Genomic DNA, 20,235 nt, shown 5'->3' on the forward strand with positions numbered 1-20,235 from the left:
TGGTATGAACTCGCCAAACTAAAGATATGTTCGTGCTGTGGGGTGTGGGGCTCTCTTTATAAATTGTAATCAATCATATCATCGACCTAAAGAGTCCCCCCCCCCCCCCCCCACACTCTGGATTAGACCAAAGATGTTTCGTTCACTGAATCCGTCGACTCCTATCTGTCCTGGCTTCTTGAGCTCTAGTCGGTAAAGAAAGAAAAGATTTACAGCTTATTGTAACTGTGTGTCACGTCACGCCTGGTAATGGAAATTACGAGCTCTAATATTTAGAAGAAATCGTGTTCGTAATACCACCAAAATATATGAGAAATCGTTTTAGCCTCTGCCTAACTTCCTAGCAAGCCAAGCACAAGGTAAGTCAAGTTCCGCCAACCATTTTGCATGCAAATATGATAGTACAACTAGCATGTAATTGGTGCCAAGAGTTTTTAGGCTTATCCGGAAGACTTGACATTGGGTTGGACTTGAGCTCTCATCAGGCAAAGTCGGCACTGCATACCCATAGCATTATTTTTTGGACATTTGCTATTATTCGATAATTGACATAACAACCACTTTGATATATTTGTTTAGCCAGTGCCTAAATCTGTACGTATCAATGAATGAAACGTTGTTGACGTATACCTAAAACTACATCAGGTAGCCTTGCTAAATGATTAGGTACATTATAGGAGATGATGCCAGCTGCCTCTGCATGCATATCCTGATATCGATCCATCCATTACTCAGTACGATGAATTTGTGTTCCCAAAGTCTTGTGATTCACCGATAAATCATCACTCCCTCCGTGTATGGTAATTGTGCTAGTCTATATAGTAGTAGTATTTACCTTCTTATCAGCCCCCCGAAAAAAAGAAGAAAGAAATAGTATATACCTTGTTCATGAGATTCTCTGTCCTCATATAAGCCTGCCAAGTACCACCTCCTCATGGCCGGCCTCTCTCCACTATAAATTGCGTACTTCTGCCCTCCCCACACCTTCATCACCCAGAAGCAAGACTCCTACTGCCTCAGCTCCTAGCTCTTCAGTTTCCTATCTTATCATCTCATATTCTCGTTTCTTCCAGAGAGTATTAATCTATCCATGGCTTTTGCAAAATTAATCATCCCGTTCATACTCGTTTCTTTGCTGGTTCTCCACCAAGTCCAAGCGGTTCAAACCAATCATCAACTGGTAACGTTTTCTTTAAATTCACACCAATTTTCTTCACTGACTATCTAATGAGCAATAGCGTACCATCAAATTAGTTAGAGGAATATATAGTTTTTCATTTTCCTGCCATGCACCTCTTCCTATATCGTTTGAGATTTTAGTTGGCTTCTCTTATAAATCATGAAGTAATTTGACTTAACCCTTGTACTGCCTTTGTGGTGCAGGCCAGCAATGCTGTTTCAAACACAGGTTATGGCCCAAAAATGGGTATGCGTTCAATAACTTGAGTTGTAGTAATTAGTTATTTTATCATTGACATCCTACTAGTTACTATTACTTTTATCAGCCGGAAGATAGTAGTATAAATAACCTAAGAGTTTAGGTTAGTGGTCGAAGAATTAATGGAAGTTTAATTTCTGGCAGATTGTGGGGCAGCTTGTGCAGGGAGATGCCAGTTATCATCGAGACCAAGGCTTTGCAAGAGGGCATGTGGAACCTGCTGTGTCAGGTGCAACTGCGTTCCTCCGGGGACTTCAGGCAACTATGAAGCTTGTCCTTGCTATGCCAGCCTTACCACCCATGGCAACAGGCGCAAATGCCCTTAAACGAACCACCGCCAATTACTCATCTCTTCTCCATCACTCCCATCTCCATGCATGGATAGATTGATAGCTTATCGGTTTGCAGCATATGTCTTTGTTCGTGAAGTATCAATTTGGTTGCTGCAAATAAGATGTGAGAGAGTAGGTGTTGAAATCCCTGGTGCAATTAATACCCTTTGCATGAGCGATATGTTGTATACTACTGTATATGTTGTACGAGTGATGTGTCTTATGAGTTAATTTAGTTAGATGTGTACGAGATATTAAGTTCTGCCTTGGATGCATACGAGAAATAAAAAGAAGTTGTGGCTGGCTGTTTCTTGTTTGTTGTTTTGTGCTGGTTGTATATTGTTTTTTGTTTTTAACATATTTTGTATACGCTAGCTAATAGTATATATATTATCACTGTTAAATTTATGACACATGAATAAAAAATTAAATTTTAAATTTAAATTATATATAATCATTATTATTTATTCAAAACCGACGATGCATAGACGGTGTGTAAATGTATAAGATACAGTAACATAGTGAAATCATGGATTTGTAAATGCATGAGGTGGTCAACAAAGAATTATCAATCCATTTAATGGTTCATCCATCAAGAAATTAGTGCATCAACCATAAAGCAGGTAGTTAAATTTTACCGTGTGAATATTTTATTCTCCTCCCTTTCATATTTTTTAATGAATGAAAAATTTGCCATATTAGTAACTTATAATGGTTCTACGAAAGAATGGTAATAATAGTTGTAACTATTGAGTAAATAGATGTATAGGGATGGCAATGGGACCTGCCCCGCGGGGGGCTGGGGGAATTTTTTTTCCCTCGCTTAGAAATGGGGCGGGGGGCGGGGGAGTGTACCCCTGTCCCGCCACCCGTTTTAAAAAATAAATATATAAAATATATATGTATATAATTATATATAATATATAATTTAATTAGTTACAAACTTATGATAATGATATTATTAGTTATATGTATTATATAATGTCTATTAGTATATATAATATAATTGATATTATTAATTATACTAATAATTATATATGTGTACTAATCCAAATTATTAATTGGTTATACTAAATTTACTAATATATTTATACTAAATCTCTAATTACACTTAATACAATAATATTTTTTTTAAAAAAGTACAAGCACAATAATGAATTAGTGATTGTATTTGTGCCTAAAGTGAAAACTTGACTACTTTAGTTATATTTATTTCGTCATGTTGGATTGTATTCAAATAATTTTTATTTGATTGTTTTAATAAGTTTCAATTGTAAAATTACAATGAATAATAATTTGATGATGTGTTGATATTTTAGTAGTTGATTATTTGCTAAAATTTAACCATAATAAAATTATATAACAAATTTTTATCAACCCTACGAGGGCACCCGCGGGGGAAGCGGGGGACGGGGATGGTGTGGGGGCGGGGGGAGTTTGTAGGCAGCGGGGCGGGGGATGGGGGAGGGGTTCCCTACCCCAACCCCGTCCCGTTGCCATCCCTATAGATGTACATGGACACTAGTTAGGAATGGTTCAAAGCAGCACTTTTTTTTTTTTTGGAATAATACCAAATTTCTAATTTTGGCTAATTAAAACACAATGGACAGTAGTTAGGAAACTCTTATGTTAGCCAAAATGAAATGTGTTTCTCCAACTCTAGTGCTATATTTCAACACTACGAGCTAATGTTATAAAAGTTCAAGTTCTAGGTTCTGTAAACTAAAATTTCTTTTTGACTAAAAAAAAATAAAAATGAAACATGGATGGTGTAAATTGATTAAATATAATGTTCAAATTATTCGCCTAGATTGTAAACATATACACATCACAAAGTTCTAATAATCATCCATCAATTTAACATTCTAAGAATATTTTTGGGATTAAAAATGTAATTGCACATGACAAAAAGTATTTTGTTACATTGTAGTAAAATATGGGTTCTTATATTCCTTTAATTTGATATGGGTTCTTATATTCCTACACGTGATAGACTGTAGTGTTTGTCTCTTTAATCTCTTTTTTTCTTCATTTTTCTTTAATTTGTTTTGGAGTAGTTTGGACTACTACTGTTAGCTGCATTCAATTTTAATAACTCTTTGGTGTGATCTTTTACAAATACAGAATACCCAAAGTATACAATTGAAACAAAATTTTGGTTTACTTGAAAACCTAAAAAAATTATGTCGTCAGAAGTTGAATATAATTCAGCTTCTCAAGCATATCTTGCTGCAATTTAAGTGGTAATAACATTCGTTCATCCTGATAGAAAGGAAACGTTGCATATTCAATGCTTTATTATGAGGCAAAAAAAAAAAAAAAAAAAAAAAACTTGAAATCGTCTTCTTCAGACAAGAATTTCACTTGCATGTAACTGCTCTGCCTAAAAGGGTTACTATGGAAGTCCAGTGACTAGGTTTCAGACTGCGAGAGTTCTTGTAAGAATGCCTTCGACAGTAATTCCAGGGCCAAATGCCAATATTAGTCCCCACTCCTCGTTCCCTTTCTGATCCTCCTTTCTTGCAATTTTATTCTCTTCCAACATGTATTCCAGCACATAAACAATTGTATTACTGCTAGCATTTCCAAAATCTGCTAAAGCCCTTCTACTGGCATTCAATTTCTCCGGCAGCAAATCCAGCTTCTTCTCCATTCTGTTCAGAATAGCAGGGCCACCAGGATGGACAGCCCAAAACATCTTGTTATAGTCCTTCTCTGAGTATCCAGCAACATCCATCAATCTAGCGCAAAATCCTTCGATATTGTCCTCAATTATTTGAGGAAGTTCCCTGCCTAACTTAAAGCTGATACCCTCTTCTGTAAGCCTTCCGTCAATGATTTTCTCCGTGTCAGGCAAGAAATGCTGCATTGAGGTATGCAACTCGAACAGAGGCCTCTCTATGGATGGTTCAGGACTTGAGCCGACTATCATAGCTCCAGCACCATCGCCAAAGAGTGCAACGCCGACTAAATCGTAGGGTCTTTCAGCACTAGGTGGTCTGAATCCAATAATGGTAGTCTCAGAAGTAGCCAGCAATACTCTGCTCCCTGGATTGTTCTCAGCAATGTCCTTGGCTACCCGAATGCCAGCCACCCCTCCAGAACAGCCAGAAAAGTTGAGCATAACTCTCTGAGTTTCAGGTCGAAGCCCGAGTCCTTTTGCTAGGTATAGATCACCGCCAGGCAGTCTAACTTCACTGGAAGAAACGTATACTAAATGCGTGATATCCGAAATAGGCCTTCCCCAATTCTTGATGCATGATTGCGCAGCTTCGATGGCCATCTCTGTTACAGCTGGATTGCAGATGTCCAGCCGTTGCTTCACGGTAGGAAGGCCTTCAACCACGAGCTCAGGGTACTGATTTAGGATCTCTTCCGACATTACCACATATCTTGTTTTCACCGTGGTCGTTTTGCCTGTATTGTGCCATGAGAACAACCTTGTTAGATCCCTTCAGTTTTTTGTACGTCAAAATGTACGTAAAATAAAGAACAGTAAACAGGGTTAATTAGAGCGAGATTACAGAGTCGAGTCAGCTTCTGCTTGAGGTCCGGGTCATCACAGTTGGTGTTTCTGAAATATCCATCCACTAGGAACTCTTGCATGACAAGCTGGGGAGGGAAGGCCTTGCCCAGAGCAAGAATAGTAGCTTTTCCAGGAGTTACGATCGTTGACCCATGTACGGCATCTTCGATCCCCATCCTGTCTTTCTTCTGGAATATGTCTTTACAAATTTCTTGTGACAATACTTGGAAATTTCTTGTGACAATACAAAGGGCTACATCTATTTATACTTGCCTTTACTGGCTCCTCTTGAATTTTTTTAAGGAATTTCAGTTTTATCACCTAAAAGGTTGACAGGTAAGGTCCCATATTTTTAAATTGCAGACTGTAAGGGATTAGATCAGGAGCAAGTGTTTCATGATTCATCCCAAAATGCACCGGTATGGTTCTGGTTGAACATATTTCAGAGAAAGGAGCTCTATCTCCATGGCATTTGAAACAACCTTTTAGTGACAATGGTTATAGTTTTGTAACATCCATTGATTGTAAAAAATGTCAAGCAAGTAATGAGATGTTAAGCTTATTATTAACCAAACTAGCTTATCTGATGAACGTGTAGCGGCTTCTGTATCCCTTATTATATACAAGAAGAAGAAAAACGGGAAAAGGAAAAACTGCGCATGCTTTAACCAGGAGAACATGGGAGTTGGCAAAGCAAGCTCCAATTTCAATAATCCAGCAAAGTATCAAAGATTATTAATTCGCAATTGACAGGCTATAGTAACAGAAGCAAATAAACTATATCATGATTGACGTACTAACGGTTCCAAGACATTTTCAAGGGAACAGAGAAAGACAACATTTCATTGTTCCACTTGCAAATCACACGGATTTATAACAAGACATTGAGAATGATCTCCTGGATTTCGTTTAATGCGCCATGAACAGGAAAATTCGGGATCGTTCAAACTTCAAAGTTCTGAAAGGCGCTTCCCATTAATGTAATCAACAATTTGCGTGACTGCTAGATCAAGTGCTGCAGTAACTGCCGCCAGATTTTGCAAGAACTCTTCAGCTGTTGGTTTGTCGCCATCAGTAATATCTGTCACTGCTTTGATAAATATTGCAGGTACTTTCAGAAGATCTGCCACATAGGCAATAGCTGCACCCTGAAAGGCATAAAAGTGTACACTGTGATAAAAATAAACCTGAATAAGAGCATCATTTTGCAGAACCAAGTCTACGAGTAATTTTCAGGAGTCATCAACTCTGCAGAAGACATCGCAGCTTAAGATGGTTCACAAAGATCCAAGCTCAGATCCTTTAGTTCAATCACATTACGTCTTGTAGATATTGGATCTTCAAAGCACATTTCCATCAAAGTTCAGATTAAAATTAAAGAGTAAATTTTGAAATGTCGCAAGCAATAGTAATTACACCTAAAACTAATAAACACAGTAGTCGATCGATTAGAACTACCAAGATACTCAAAACACGAAAAAATGAATAAAAACATAGAACACATATGTATGAATGGATACCTTTTGAAAAGAAAAAATATTCAACAAAATCTTAATGAGCTGACAATCATGAGAAACTATATTAGCTTACTAAACTCTGCACAAGGGAGGGCCCAAAAACAAAGACCTAGTTGGTTAGATCTGGTTGAATGTACCAAAGTATGATTTTGTAATGACTACCTCCATGTCTTTGATTGTTGCATCATTTGCACTGATAGATGCTTCATCCTGAGGGGACATGTCCAGTGAATCACCAGTCGACAATTTGCCAACCTGAAAGATTACCAGCACCTTTCTATATTGTGTATGGGGGGGAGAAGATTGCATAATACAAGTATTGCAACAATTGGAGAATCTACTATCTCTGTCTTCCATATAACATGCTTATTAAGGAAATCTAAGTAGAAAGTTATGCTATAGTTATGGACCAATTAACAAGCCACAATCAAGTCAGTTGCAACTAAGAGGGGAAAAGTTGTCCTTCAGCATTATATCCATAATACATTTTAAGTTGGTATTTTGAATGATTTATGTAATTATCTTATTTCAGGTACCAAATAACGTTTTCATTCATTTTATGAAAATTAGGGATATAATCAATTTCAGCCAGAGCTTTTATAACTGGAAAAAGAACTCGCTGAAGACAAAGACATACCAGAGCTACCTGAGCCACTCCTGTACTTATTTATCACTCAGATGGGCAAAGAGGAAGGGCAGGGGAACCGAATTTGGGTCCACCAAAAAAAAAAGAAAGAAAAAAAGAAGAAGCAATTTTGTCGCCCAAAATTTTTTTGCGAGTATATCTTCAATAGATGTTCAATATTCTTTACCCAATAACTCTTTATGAAAAGAAATAAACACGTTAATATAAAAGAGAGCAAAAGCAAACAAAATAGAGGCATCAAATAATACAGTGGGTAGATTGCAAAAAAGAAATTACTTTCAAATTGAGCTCCTTCAAAAGATTAGGAGTCTGAAATGCCTGTCTCAAACCAACTCCATAAAGATCAAATACCTGCAAACCAGAAGGCAATCAGGTGAAGACTTAAGTCAGTCCAGCTTCTAGCTTTTTACATGTAATAAGAATCCAGCGGTTAAAGAATGTCTCTCAATGCCATAGAAATGAGAATGTCAAGCAAAAATTTGCCTTCCCGACAGCCATGTCCAGATCATACAAGTGATGCATTCCAGACTGCATGTCTACAAACCATCAAGAAGTTAAGCATATTGAAAGGCATGACATGCAACTGTGCCTGGAATATCATGAAATCTAGTCAATGAGCCAATGCATGTCTATGAACCTCCGTTCTCGTGAAAAACCTCTGTGGTGTATTTGCTTCATGGGCTTCTCATTGAAAGGAATAGGCATCTCATTTCCATTCTCAACTTTCCCACGTTTCATAAAATAAAACACAAAACAATATCTAAGGCATGTGGTACATGAAGTCATCTGGTTCATGTGGTACACAAAACAAACTGGATTGGGCAATCTTTCACTTCTTCAGCAATTTCAGGCCCAGAAACCCCTCCTTTTTTAACTATCCAATCAAAGGATGGCTATTCCTTCATTAACATTGTCAAAGGCCCCGAAACCTGGCAATTTCAGAATTTCTTTTGTCCGGTCAAAGGATGTCTATTCCTTCATTAACATTGTCAAACAAAGTTGGCCTGCAGTCTTTAACCATAAATAACTATCTTAGAGCTTGACTGATTTCACTGCAAGATGCACAATATACTACACTGTCACATTGTCCATAAGCTAACAAGCTGATACATGATATACAAGCAGATTGTATAAAAAAGGGGAGATACGAAGAGGATTAGATGATGTTTTCTAAATCCAGTTTATAGTACTCCCACCTTCATAAGATTGGTATAAAAAATGTAAACCCCATGGAACTTACAGGAATAGGTATTCTTCGATCATGGAAAGCAACGTCTGATGCAACAAACACATCACCTATGGAAGCACCTTTAGCCTAAAAAGATAGAGAGATTAATAGGATATTAAGTATTAAAAAAAAGATCTAGAATAATCTCCAAAAGATGCCCTTTAATAGAAGAACTCAGAATAAATGCCATGGTGTAAGGAAAATGCGAGTTCCTCAGAAAAGAATCTTACTTGAATTTAGAGGCAAATATATATTACCAAAACAACACAAAATGAAAGAGAAAATAGAAGAAACACAAAGCACTGGAGAAAAGAAGAGACAAATATAAATGTAATGTATTTGACTGAACAGGAAGATAAACCTAATTGACCACCTAACAAAGCATATAGCTATAATGCGGTAACGCAAAACACCCATGAGTATTGCATTCTACCAGAAGAATGAAACCACCTACAATGTGATCTCAGAACCGAACATGATAAGATAACGAGAACATGTTACTAGAACAAGAAACATACCTTAAACCCACCTGCAGTGCCCGCATTTATGATGAGGTCAGGTTGCAGAGCTAGAATAGAACCATATGTGACCAGAGATGCAGAAATTGTGCCCACACTGTCGACCCCTATCGAAGATACAGTTGATAGACGGTAATTAATAGTTGATGTATCAATGACCAGATGCACTGCTCACTTAGAGCAGCAAATTCATCCTACAACAAATACTACAGGGTGAATTTTTGGTGATTTAGATTTCAATTGTTTCATTCATTTGAACATTGACACTACCCATGCACTGCATCATAAACACAAACGAGCTGGTCTGCTGTTTCGATAACTGCATCTCAAGTTAACTAAACTCTAATATTCCTCACTACTAGCTCAACCTAAAATTGTAGAACTGTCCAATACATCACATATGTCATAATTGAGTTGATTCATTGCTTTGTGTGTATCTAACGTGTTCTTGTATGCATAGTCTAGGAAAGGAGAAGCGTGTATCTACTCTTGAAAGGCCATCATATTTAGCATAACTGGGACTAGGACAACACAAATGAATGACCTCTCTAGCAAATGTGTAAAACACAAACAATTTATTGATTTTATATGACATTGTTAATGTATTGTCTCCAAAAGAAGTTCTGGCTCGGACACTACTCACTAATTAGCACAACTCGAGATGGCAGAGAACAGCACCTCATTTACCTAACTAGAAGTATGAATCTGACATATCTTCAAGAACGAAATCAAAGCAAAGCATATCTCAGGTGAAATTTAATCAAGGAGGATATACTTCTAGAACATGGTCGTTTTACAACTCAAACAATAAGACTTGGAAGCATTCCAGCAAGGACAACTTATATTGACCACCTCCCTCAACCCTTCTCATTTTATTGTCCTACTTCTAGTAATATAGAACTTCATTCCACAAATATATTGCTTTCTGATTCCAAAAATAGACAAAGAGAAACAGAAAACAGACAAATAGTTGCTTCCAAAAATTAGAATAAGCTACGTCAAATGACCGGGTATAAAATCAACTCCGTAGACACAAACAACTACTGGCACTACACAGGGAGAAATTATAACCCACCCAAAGCTGTATCTTTTCCAGGACAGACAATATTAATCTTCAGATCTTTATAGTTGCCTTGGTAACGCAACCAAGGGACCCCTTTTGGGAACCTGCATAATCCACACAGAGAAGTTAATTTTGAGGGAAATTAAGAACTGTGGTTACCACTGAGGAAAAATACAAACTTGGTCATCCCGGCTCCAACAAATTAAGCATCATAGCATCAAAGATGAACAGAGCTTGAATGGATGATATAACAGCAAGAAGATGATTTCTAATGCATTCCAATGATAAGCATTCGCACACAACACCCATAAAGCTCAAATTAAGGCTGTTTCCTGAAACACTTAAGCTCTGACTCTGGAGATTTCAAAGTTTGAATTCTTAAAATATTGAATCTTTTTCCTAACAATGGCTTAAAGAAATGGGCAAAACCCTGAGATAATTCACACTACCAATCGGTTAGTTGTTATACCCGGTGCATCAGATAATCCATACTTTTGGACATGAGTTATTCATCCAAGATAAGATTTTTATGATGAGACAGCAAAAGTAACATCTTGTTGCTCCTCTATAAAGCATGCATCAAACTCGGCAAAAAAAAATTTTTTTGACAACAAAAGGACAAAATAAGTAGAGTAAATATTCACAATAACATACTTCCAAAAAGTAAGATGGGAAAGATGAAGTACCCGGAATCAGCGTCCTCGGTGAGCTGGAACTTATTCACCAACGGCAGCGCCTCTGTCTGCATAGCTGCCCATTCCCCCGCAAATTCAACCAATTAAAAAAAAGGGTGGATCAACTATTAGTTCAGTTGCACTTTAATTCTCTCCTCTTTTTTTTATAAAAAAAAATTTTTAGATTTTTTTTGAGGAAAACTGTAAAAGCAAAAAGTCACATACCGATGATGAGCAGGAGACTGGAGATAGGGCGGGTCGCTGTTTGGGAAGCCATGGACTCCTCTTTGACTCCTTGTGATCCATCATCATGAGGAGTAGGAGCCATGGCTGATTTTCTCGTTTTCTTGACTATTCTTTATTTAGTTAATAGTTTATTGTCTGCAATCATACATAGAAGCACTCGGAGAAAGCCACGGGGTTGAAGAGATTTTCAGGATGCATAGGAGAGGCAGACCGAAGGGGACGGGCATTGGAGTCATTTGACCACGCTTTCATGAATGCAAATCTTTCCTACCATTTATTATTTAAAATAATTATAAAGGGAAAGACGCTCGCCAGAGGGTTTGAGAATCACACGAAAGGAATGAACCCCTTATTTATTGCTTGAGTTAAGTCTATTGAAATGTAAATTTTAGGAATCATTTCTAAAAAATTAGACTTATCCCATTCCCGAGCAAATTGGAAGGTTTTGGACAAAATTCTCAACTTATTCTCTCAGACAACATTTATGACGGATCTATCCTCTCTTTCTCTCTATCACACGCCGCACCTTCTGTTCTTCTTTTTAGTTAGATTTCATATCTCTTCTTTTTCATCATATAGTCTTCATTTCTTATCTAAAATTTTTTGAAAAAAAAAATCTAAAGTAGATCTAAATAGGATAGGAATGTGCAAATATTTTCAGCGATAAAGAGTAGTAGATTTCAAATTAAGGATAGGAATTCGGTAAGAAACAAGGACCGATTGGACAGCGACAAAGAGCAGTGCGTTTCGACTTCCCCTGGACGGCGAATTCTGGAGTTGAAGAGTCTGAACAAGGATCAACTGCATTGAAAATCTCTTCTTGTCTCTGATGTTGCCGCTTTCATAGGGGAAGCTCGATGACTTTAAACTCATCAAATAATCCGTACAGATAATGTCTTGAAATGCCCATGAAGGGAACAGAAACCTTGTCTCCACCGAGAAAGGAGAAGTTCTGATTTCGAGTTCTTGTAATATTAAATTTGTTTAAATATGAAAAATTGGTTAAATAGTGCATTAAATACAAAATTTGTCAATTTCCCATAAAGAGTTGATATGTTATGGACAATTTCTTTTTTTTTTTTTACTTTCACATATTTAATTTATATTAAATAAAAAATATACTAGTTTTTCTTTGAGCGCTATTTAATCAATTTTTCCTATAAAGCGTTGATATGTTTTCCATAAAGATGTGGTATAAAACATACTACAAAACCTGTTAGTTTCCCATAAAAAACTGATATGTTATACGCTATTTAACCAATTTATCATATTTAAACAAATTTATGAAAATTAAAAGCGTTTTTATTTGGAAGAACGCATTCCTTGGATGCGTTTTTTACCCTTTGTGAAGACACTAAAAAATCGCTACCCTTTGGGAAGCTAGTTTAAAAACTCTCTCTTTTTTGGAAATTTACACCTTGTTAATGCAGCTACTATATTTATTTTCTGGTATTAATTTTTTTTATGGTTTATGATTTTCTTATGTTTTATCAAAAAATTAATAACTATTATAGTTACAATTATGGAGATGTTAATTTGTCATATGTGTAATTCTTTTATTTTATAAGAATTGTTATATCAGCAGTAATTTTGGAATTTAATTGCATTTAATTTCGAAACACTCATCAAACCAAGCATCAGGAATTGGAATGATGTTAATTTCAATATGTGAACCAATGGCCTATTTAGAACCTGAGTTTTTTGGGAGTTTATCTAAAACTTTACTGTAGTGCACTATAAAAGTTTTTAAAAAAATTTTGTAAAAATTTTTGTAAGGTGAAAAACTTTTTTATAAGGTGAAATTTTTTTTCCTTTTCTTGTTTTCTTTCTTTTTCTTTTTCTCTCTTTCCTTTTTCTTTTTTTGTCTCTCTTCTTGTTCTTCCTTCTCCCTCCCCCGCTTCCTCTGCCTTCCCAATTCCCAGTAGCCATGACCCTACCATTTTTTTTCTTTTCTTTCTTTTTCTCTTTCTTTTTCTTTCTTTCCTTTTTCTTTTCTTTCCTCTCTTCTTCTTCCTTCCTTTCCCCTCCCTCTTCCCTCGCGATACCAGACAAACCAGCAGCCCCTCTCCCTAAATTTTTTTTTCTTTTTCTCTTTCCCTCTTCTCCCTCTCTGCTACCCTCTCCCTCTCTACTCCCTTTTACCATCTCCCTCTGCCTCCCGAAGCAGAGAACTAGCAACCATGGCACCTATAATTATTTTTTTTTTTTGCTTTTTCTCTTCCCCTCTTTTCTATTTCCCTCTTCCATTCTCCTCCCCTTTTGCCCAATCCGGTCGTTCGATCAGATCGCAGCTAAGGAAGCGGGAGGGTGGCCAGGAAGGGGAGGGGGAGGGGGAAGGGAGAAGGAAAAAAAAAAGGGGTAGGCCGGCGCCGGAATAGGTGGTCAACGCCAGAAACAACAGCGGAGGTGGTGGTGGTGGCAGGTGGCGGAAGGGTGGCCGGCGATGAAGATGTGATAGATAGGAGTAAAGGAGAAAGAAGAAGAAAAGAGGAAGTTGTTGTGTATTAGATATTTTGAAGTGTGTAGGTTAAAAAATTTGATAAATTTTTTTGAATCCCTGTAGCTAAAGTTGTTAAAAAACTAGTAGCTAAAAAACTCGGCAAAAAAACTCAATTCCAAACAGGTCCATTGGAATGAAAAGTATAATTCCAAAACTAGAGTCGATGATTCCATTTCCATTTCCGGTTCCAATCTGTGAAACAAGCAGCCCCCAAATTTTAAAAAAAAAATAATAAAGTAATTTTTTGGATTGGAAGATTTGCGAAAAAAATTTCAAAAATTTTTTCTACTTATATCATAAATACAATTTCCAACCACTTTTTTATTTTACATACATTATTACATCACAAAAAGTACTATAATAATTATTTCAAATAACCTCCTATCCAAACAAACTCGTTTTGATCAAACAAAATAAAAAGAAGTGCAATTTGTGAGTTTTATTAACCTATCACGATATTTTTTTTTTGGATGAATTGGCAACATCTAAACACTATTCCTACTCTAATGTCTAATTGGGCCACGAGTAGGGTTGCAAACGAATCGAGCCGCTCGCGAGCTGCTCGAGTCGAGTTCGAGCTAGTTTGAGTCGAAATCGAGCTCGAACTCGAGTTCAAAATATTAAGCTCGCGGCTTGCGAGCTCGAGTATATACATATATTTTTTATTTTTTTTATTTTAAGTATATATATTTTTTATTTTTTATTTTAAGTATATATATTTTTTAATTTTAATAGTAAAATTACATATATATCCTTAATATTTTATTATTTAATAAGAAAAAAATATTATTTATTTATTTTTTAAAAATAAAATAATTATTTTTTATTTTTTTTCGAACTCGAGCTCGACTCGAATCAAGTCGAGCTCGAGTTCGAACTTGAAATTGTCAGCTCGTCGAGTTCGAACATGAGAGTTCGATGAAATTAAATCAAAAATCGATTCGATTAGGTCAAAGTTCGACTCGACTCGACTCGTTTACTTACGGCTCTAGCCACGAGTAGTTAAAACTTAAAAGAAAAAAATATCTACTTTAGACCAAAGGAATATATTACCATATGTCCTTTAGATTAAATCCTTGTGAAGTACATAAAATTTTTAAGTTACCCCACTTCAATATTAATTACTGATTTTCACAACACTGTGTGAAAGTGAGTCATTTAAATGCAAATCTTTTGAATTTGGCTCCTCAAACATGACGTTCATCCAAATCTTGGCCACTTATAATCTTCGCTTTTGTGCTTAAGAAGTCGAATGGCAACGAAATAAATGAACTGGGAACCATTCTGGAGTTTCCCGTGGCTCTCAAAACGATACAGATTTTTGTTCCTTTGGCACGTTAAAGTAATCCAACATCTTAAAGGTTCCTCGGGTTTCTGTATAGGACAACATCCTTCGTTGCTTTGGCATGTGCTAAGGGTTATTTTGAGCTCGTCAATCGTCATAAGCTCAAGTGATGGCAGCATCACAAATTTCTTCTGCTTTTGATTTCTCCTCTTCTGCTTCTGCTTCTGCTTCTGCTGCGTTTTCTCTCCTTTTCTTTACAGGGTAGGAGTAATAGGAGGGAGGGGGGGGGGGCAGGAGCTTGACTAATTTGGATAGACTAATAGGCGGCCTTTACAAAGGAATTGCACGTATGCATACCATTTACATGCAAGAATGTACAATATGCTGTACCAGAAATGGGTTATTCAACAGTAGCAAACCAAAGAATTTGAGCACTGACTTTCAGAAATTAAAGGTAGTCAGTGCACAAATTACAAGATCAGGCCAACTTGACTCAAGCGTAACTCACAATGAACATGATTAGCAAAGAAGGTTTCAGTAAAACTGATCAAAACCGAAAACCAGATATTTTGTAAGTTAAATATACCACAATTGGGAGCAGACTCCAATGAGGAGGATCTATCCTGGAGCCCCCATTTGGCAGCATTGGGAAAGTGTCAGGAAGAGGCATCTCACAGTTCTCACCATTGAAATAGATTCTTCTAGGAAAAGCCCATCCATTTCGAAGAGTAAATGAATCCATATCCTTGCGCAAAAGAATCTCTGTAGTAACTGAACCCACTTGCACTTTATCTGCTTGTAGCAGTTCGTCATTGTAGTATTCAATACCCCAGAAGAGAGCAACCTCATCTGCAAAACTTCCATAAATGAGAACTAGAAACAGACTCATGCCCGCTAGGATAAAACCCAAAAGGAGGAGGAATTTCTTCAATGATTTTATAGGAAGTAATAACTCGGTCCCTTTCCAAGATATGATAGATGTTCTTGCAGTACTTGCAAGTACCTGGAACACCAATAGTAGGAAGAACTATGCTATTGAAGCTGTAACTGGTGCTGTTTTGGCTAAAACCTGGATGCTGAACCAACACATTCCAGTTTGAGTAATTTCTCCCCAGATTGTAATTGGAGATTGTCAGTTTGACCCTCCAGTGATCCAGGAAGTTGTTCTTAATATGCCAGTGAACCCGAAGAGGACACATATGGTCAGTGCATTGGAGTATATCGGTATCGCTCACCAAATCTGAGGGAGACATGCCTTGACTATTGTGCATAAAGCAAATACAAGAACAAAAGTAAAGAACTTCCAAGTTAATTCTGACAATGAACCAATGATAGGAGAAAGCAATGAACTCATTTAGTTGCAGCCTTTTCAGTACTTCTATTGGCAGCATACCTTGTGCACAGTGTTCTACTCTGATCAGATTCCCTGCATCCGCAGCTGCAGTTCGGACATGCAGTAATGGCAGCATTGTAAAATGTTGACAGTGAAACACAACAGACTGGCGTCTTGTTAGCCAAATAACTCGAGAATGTGCATGTTGATTTCCATGTCCCTGCCAATATCAAATTTTAGTTTAAGAATGCACCTAAACGAAGTGGCAAAACATTGAGGGCCTACTGTTGTGTGTTTAACCGATAAGAAACCGATGAATGAAGAAAGTCTTAACTCAGGTACATCGTTCTCTGAAATCCTTTATGCTCTATATCACTCAATATAGCAAGTCAGCATAACTGTGACATGCATGTTTTAGCACAGTTCGACTTGCTTAGTGCTAATCCAACATTGTATTATATTTATCAACCTGATACAAGTAATGGCTTAAATGCGAATTCTCATTTGTCAGTTGCATTTAAACAGTCCTCTGCAGTTACATACTTACATAGATGTTGAAAGAAGTGATAAAAACAGGTGAACCATCCACTTTTGAGGATTTTTTCTTGTGATGCTATTGACTGTTAAAATTTTGGAAGTGACATTAAGTACTCACTGTAAACTTGCTCCTCTCTTCTACCACCGACGACTGAAGAAACTGTAGGATCAGTATCGATGATTGGACTGCATGTGTAACCTGGTCCTGGAGCAAGTAGGGTAAGGTTAAGAGGCCTGTAACCAGTGGGATTTCCTCCTAAATTGCCAACTGTCATCTCAAAGGATGAGAATGACTTTGAAGGATTGATAGCCCAGGCATCAAGTATGCCACCTTTGCAACAAGCATCTGACCTGTTCTGTGGCAGTGCATCTGGCATCCAATCGAGTATATCAGGATATTTCATGCAGGAATGCGGTGTCTGAAACTTGAAAGACGAACAGTTCCCTTGATGTGTAGCAAAAGCACCAGACATTGACCAAATAACTTCATTTTGAGACCAAGTCCACCCAATTCTCCACCCAGGCTTGTCCACATGCCGGTACAAATAGAAATTTTGGATGGTTATTCTTGCCTAGAAACATAGTCATGTGGAAGAAGAAAGTAATTAATCGGATTATACGCAACTAAATTCAAGAATGGCAAACTCAAAGTTATTAGTTCTGCTGTAGATTCAAATTGATCATTTGAAAGATGCATAGATGTACTGAATCGGAGGCTAATGTGGCTTCCAAAGCAGCACAGAGAGGCTTCCTTTTCATTTCTTGCCTTGTAGCATTTTGATTATCATTCTTTCCCTTAAAGTGGCACTTCTTTAACAGAACTATGCTGGCATACTGCTAGCAGAAATTACTAGGCGCAAATCATGTTAAGGTCAATGCTTGCAATGGGACACCTGAATGACTAAGGAGCATACGCGGTGGAGGTAGCAACTCAATTAAAATGAACGAAATAAAATTTGAAGGAGCCAGAAACAGAAGGCTTATGATCATGATACCAACCACATAGCCATCAGATGTATACTGCAATATGTCAAAGGAGACTGTAATGTTTCCATTTGGATCCAGAGGGTCGTAACAATCTGCAATCAACTTAGCACAGATGGATCATCAATAACAGAAAGAACTAAATTTAACTCTCAAATAAAGAACTGATTCAAGAAAAAGAGAAGTGCCTGATAATCTGCAGATTATGATCACTAGTAATACATAAAACAGGTTTGAACAACACAATCGATAAAGTAGCAACTCCATATCTCTTGGAGAACGGAGGATTTGGAATAAATGGACATGGTTGTGGTCAAACGAGACAGAAAACACCTATATGAGCTATATTACCGAGGTACCGGATTTTCTATAAATGCTTTCTAGATAAGTCCATCACTTGATCTCATGCTCTATGCAACTCTAGAATACTTCATTAAAGGCTTTCTAACATGTGGCTGTTTAAGAATGTTTCTAATGGGTACCTAATAAGCACTCGGCACAAAGATCCATCGTTTGAAATGAAAAGTAGCCCCTGTAAACATCACCTGACCCGTTGCAAACAGGCAAATTAACCATGTCAGGTTAAATGAATCCCATAAATTAACCATGTCAGATTCCCTTCGTGACGACACTTGCCACAAAGCAGCAGAAGACGTAAAAGTTTGGAGAACCCATTTCGTCTTATCCACCATTATTGATCCGGCACCCATTATATTATTGTAACAATGCCGCGAAAATTAACTTGTTTGCATAATTCTAGTGATAGCACACTGTACTTTTGGTGCTGTTGCTTGTACTAGGTAAGACGAATTAGTCAACGGTTGAAATTGTCTCTTCTTTAAATATCGTTTAAAATTTTAAGCTGTACACGGTAGGTATGTATGACAAGACTTTTTTTTTTTTTTTATACTTAAAAGAGTATCATTATTCTTGGTTTTTTGTTTCACAGCTTCTGAAAATATCCTATAATGAAAAGGAATCCCCCTAAGAATATTTCTCGGAATAAAAAATTTTTAGAACGGATTCAAAATCAGACAAGTTCGTTCTTTTCTGTCAAGATTGGTAATTACGTACGTACATCTGATTGCATGCATAAGCCAAAACCGTATGCTGCCTCTCTAGGCATTTCGCCTGTTCCCGTGAAGGCATCAATCAGTTTTTGATGTAGCTAATTAATCCTGATTTTTACTTAGAAGTCAGAAGAAAAAATTACACGAGTTAAGTAATGAACTTAACTTGAATGGTGAAAAACATCGAAAAAGATTAGCATTTTAATAATCGAAGGTATGGCTGCAAATGGAAACCGATCTTTTGAAATTATGATTCACTAAAGGCATTATTTGGGTTGAGAAATTGATAAATAATTTGAAATTCACCCAAATCACTCTATTTGTTTGGATTACTTACGATGCATTTAGATTTGTAATTCATCAATTATCAAAATACTGTAATAATTAGCGATTTACAAATTCAAATATCTCTTAAATAATTTAAACAACTAGAAGGATTTATAAGAATTTCAAATCTTTCGTCAAATCTTTCGATCCATGCCAGCCTTACAGTCTCTCATGAATCATGATGAGCAAGGAAATTGTGGAAGAATCACAATTTGATTTCCATATCATTGAATTTATAGCCACGAATTTCGTAATTCATCAATTGCGCTGTTATATCCTCCCCCCAAGAGAATACCAAAAGAAAAAGAAGAAAAATATTTGTTCGGCTGCTAATTTTTATACAACGGGGTCTCTTTCAAGCTAAAGCTCTTTATCAATGCCCAAAAATGAAAAAAAAAAAAGGGTTAATTTTAGAAAGATACAGTCGTCTGAAAGCTTAATTTTGTCATGTTAGAGACAGCACTTGGATGTAACTAATAATCTGCAGCTCCATTTTCGAGAGTGAAAACACAACGAAATTGAAATTGAGGAAAATTCAAATCCCTTTTTTTTAAAAAAAAAAAGAAAAAGAATCCCAAGACCTTGGTTAGGTTCTTAGGTTTGCCTTTCTCATAGAGTAATTATAATAGAAACGTTATCGTAGTTTACATCTGCAAAGAGACGGCAAATCAAACAGGAAAAATAAAAGTCTGAGCACCTTCTAATATGTACCAACACCGTATTTGTGGGTAGAGGATGAACACAAATATGAACCTCATCTTCCGTAACAGTAGTGGAATCCAGTTGCTGCAGTATTCAGAAGATTAGACTCATCTTCGTCACTCTCTCTCTCTCTACCCAGTTATCTGTCAGTTCACAATCATTGTGAAATAATCAAAAGGTTCATAACTGCGTCATTTTGTTTATGATGAATAGATAAGCATATATGAAAATCAACTCTGTCTAAGAATGTCTCATCATTCAGTTTGCACAAAACATTTAGTCAATTTAGTCAATGAGAATAATCATAAC

General features: G+C 36.7%; 4 protein-coding genes across 4 annotated transcripts; 1 reads left to right on the top strand and 3 right to left on the bottom strand.

Moving 5' to 3' along the window:
* The first annotated feature begins 705 nt into the window (after positions 1–705).
* On the top strand, positions 706–2,086 carry LOC113731180 (snakin-2). Its single transcript, XM_027256284.2, has 3 exons — positions 706–1,180; positions 1,384–1,426; positions 1,583–2,086. Exons 1-3 carry the CDS (start codon positions 1,091–1,093, stop codon positions 1,762–1,764), a joined length of 315 nt encoding a protein of 104 aa, XP_027112085.1. The 5' UTR covers positions 706–1,090; the 3' UTR covers positions 1,765–2,086.
* Positions 2,087–3,953: 1,867 nt separating this feature from the next.
* LOC113728443 (type III polyketide synthase B) lies at positions 3,954–5,497 on the bottom strand. The gene is made up of 2 exons (XM_027252847.2): positions 5,295–5,497; positions 3,954–5,187 (listed from the first exon to the last, which is right to left on the bottom strand). Exons 1-2 carry the CDS (start codon positions 5,470–5,472, stop codon positions 4,190–4,192), a joined length of 1,176 nt encoding a protein of 391 aa, XP_027108648.1. The 5' UTR covers positions 5,473–5,497; the 3' UTR covers positions 3,954–4,189.
* A 462-nt stretch (positions 5,498–5,959) lies between these two features.
* LOC113731181 (5'-methylthioadenosine nucleosidase) lies at positions 5,960–11,437 on the bottom strand. Its single transcript, XM_027256285.2, has 8 exons — positions 11,168–11,437; positions 10,955–11,018; positions 10,281–10,372; positions 9,206–9,312; positions 8,700–8,774; positions 7,736–7,810; positions 6,976–7,068; positions 5,960–6,444 (listed from the first exon to the last, which is right to left on the bottom strand). Exons 1-8 carry the CDS (start codon positions 11,268–11,270, stop codon positions 6,247–6,249), a joined length of 807 nt encoding a protein of 268 aa, XP_027112086.1. The 5' UTR covers positions 11,271–11,437; the 3' UTR covers positions 5,960–6,246.
* Positions 11,438–14,733: 3,296 nt separating this feature from the next.
* On the bottom strand, positions 14,734–18,350 carry LOC140035068 (COBRA-like protein 1). Its single transcript, XM_072074550.1, has 6 exons — positions 18,016–18,350; positions 17,843–17,922; positions 16,962–17,415; positions 16,367–16,526; positions 15,977–16,233; positions 14,734–15,822 (listed from the first exon to the last, which is right to left on the bottom strand). Exons 1-6 carry the CDS (start codon positions 18,092–18,094, stop codon positions 15,521–15,523), a joined length of 1,332 nt encoding a protein of 443 aa, XP_071930651.1. The 5' UTR covers positions 18,095–18,350; the 3' UTR covers positions 14,734–15,520.
* Positions 18,351–20,235: the final 1,885 nt, after the last annotated feature.

This window comes from Coffea arabica, chromosome 2c (assembly GCF_036785885.1).
Source record: "Coffea arabica cultivar ET-39 chromosome 2c, Coffea Arabica ET-39 HiFi, whole genome shotgun sequence".
NCBI classification, from domain to species: Eukaryota; Viridiplantae; Streptophyta; class Magnoliopsida; order Gentianales; family Rubiaceae; genus Coffea; species Coffea arabica.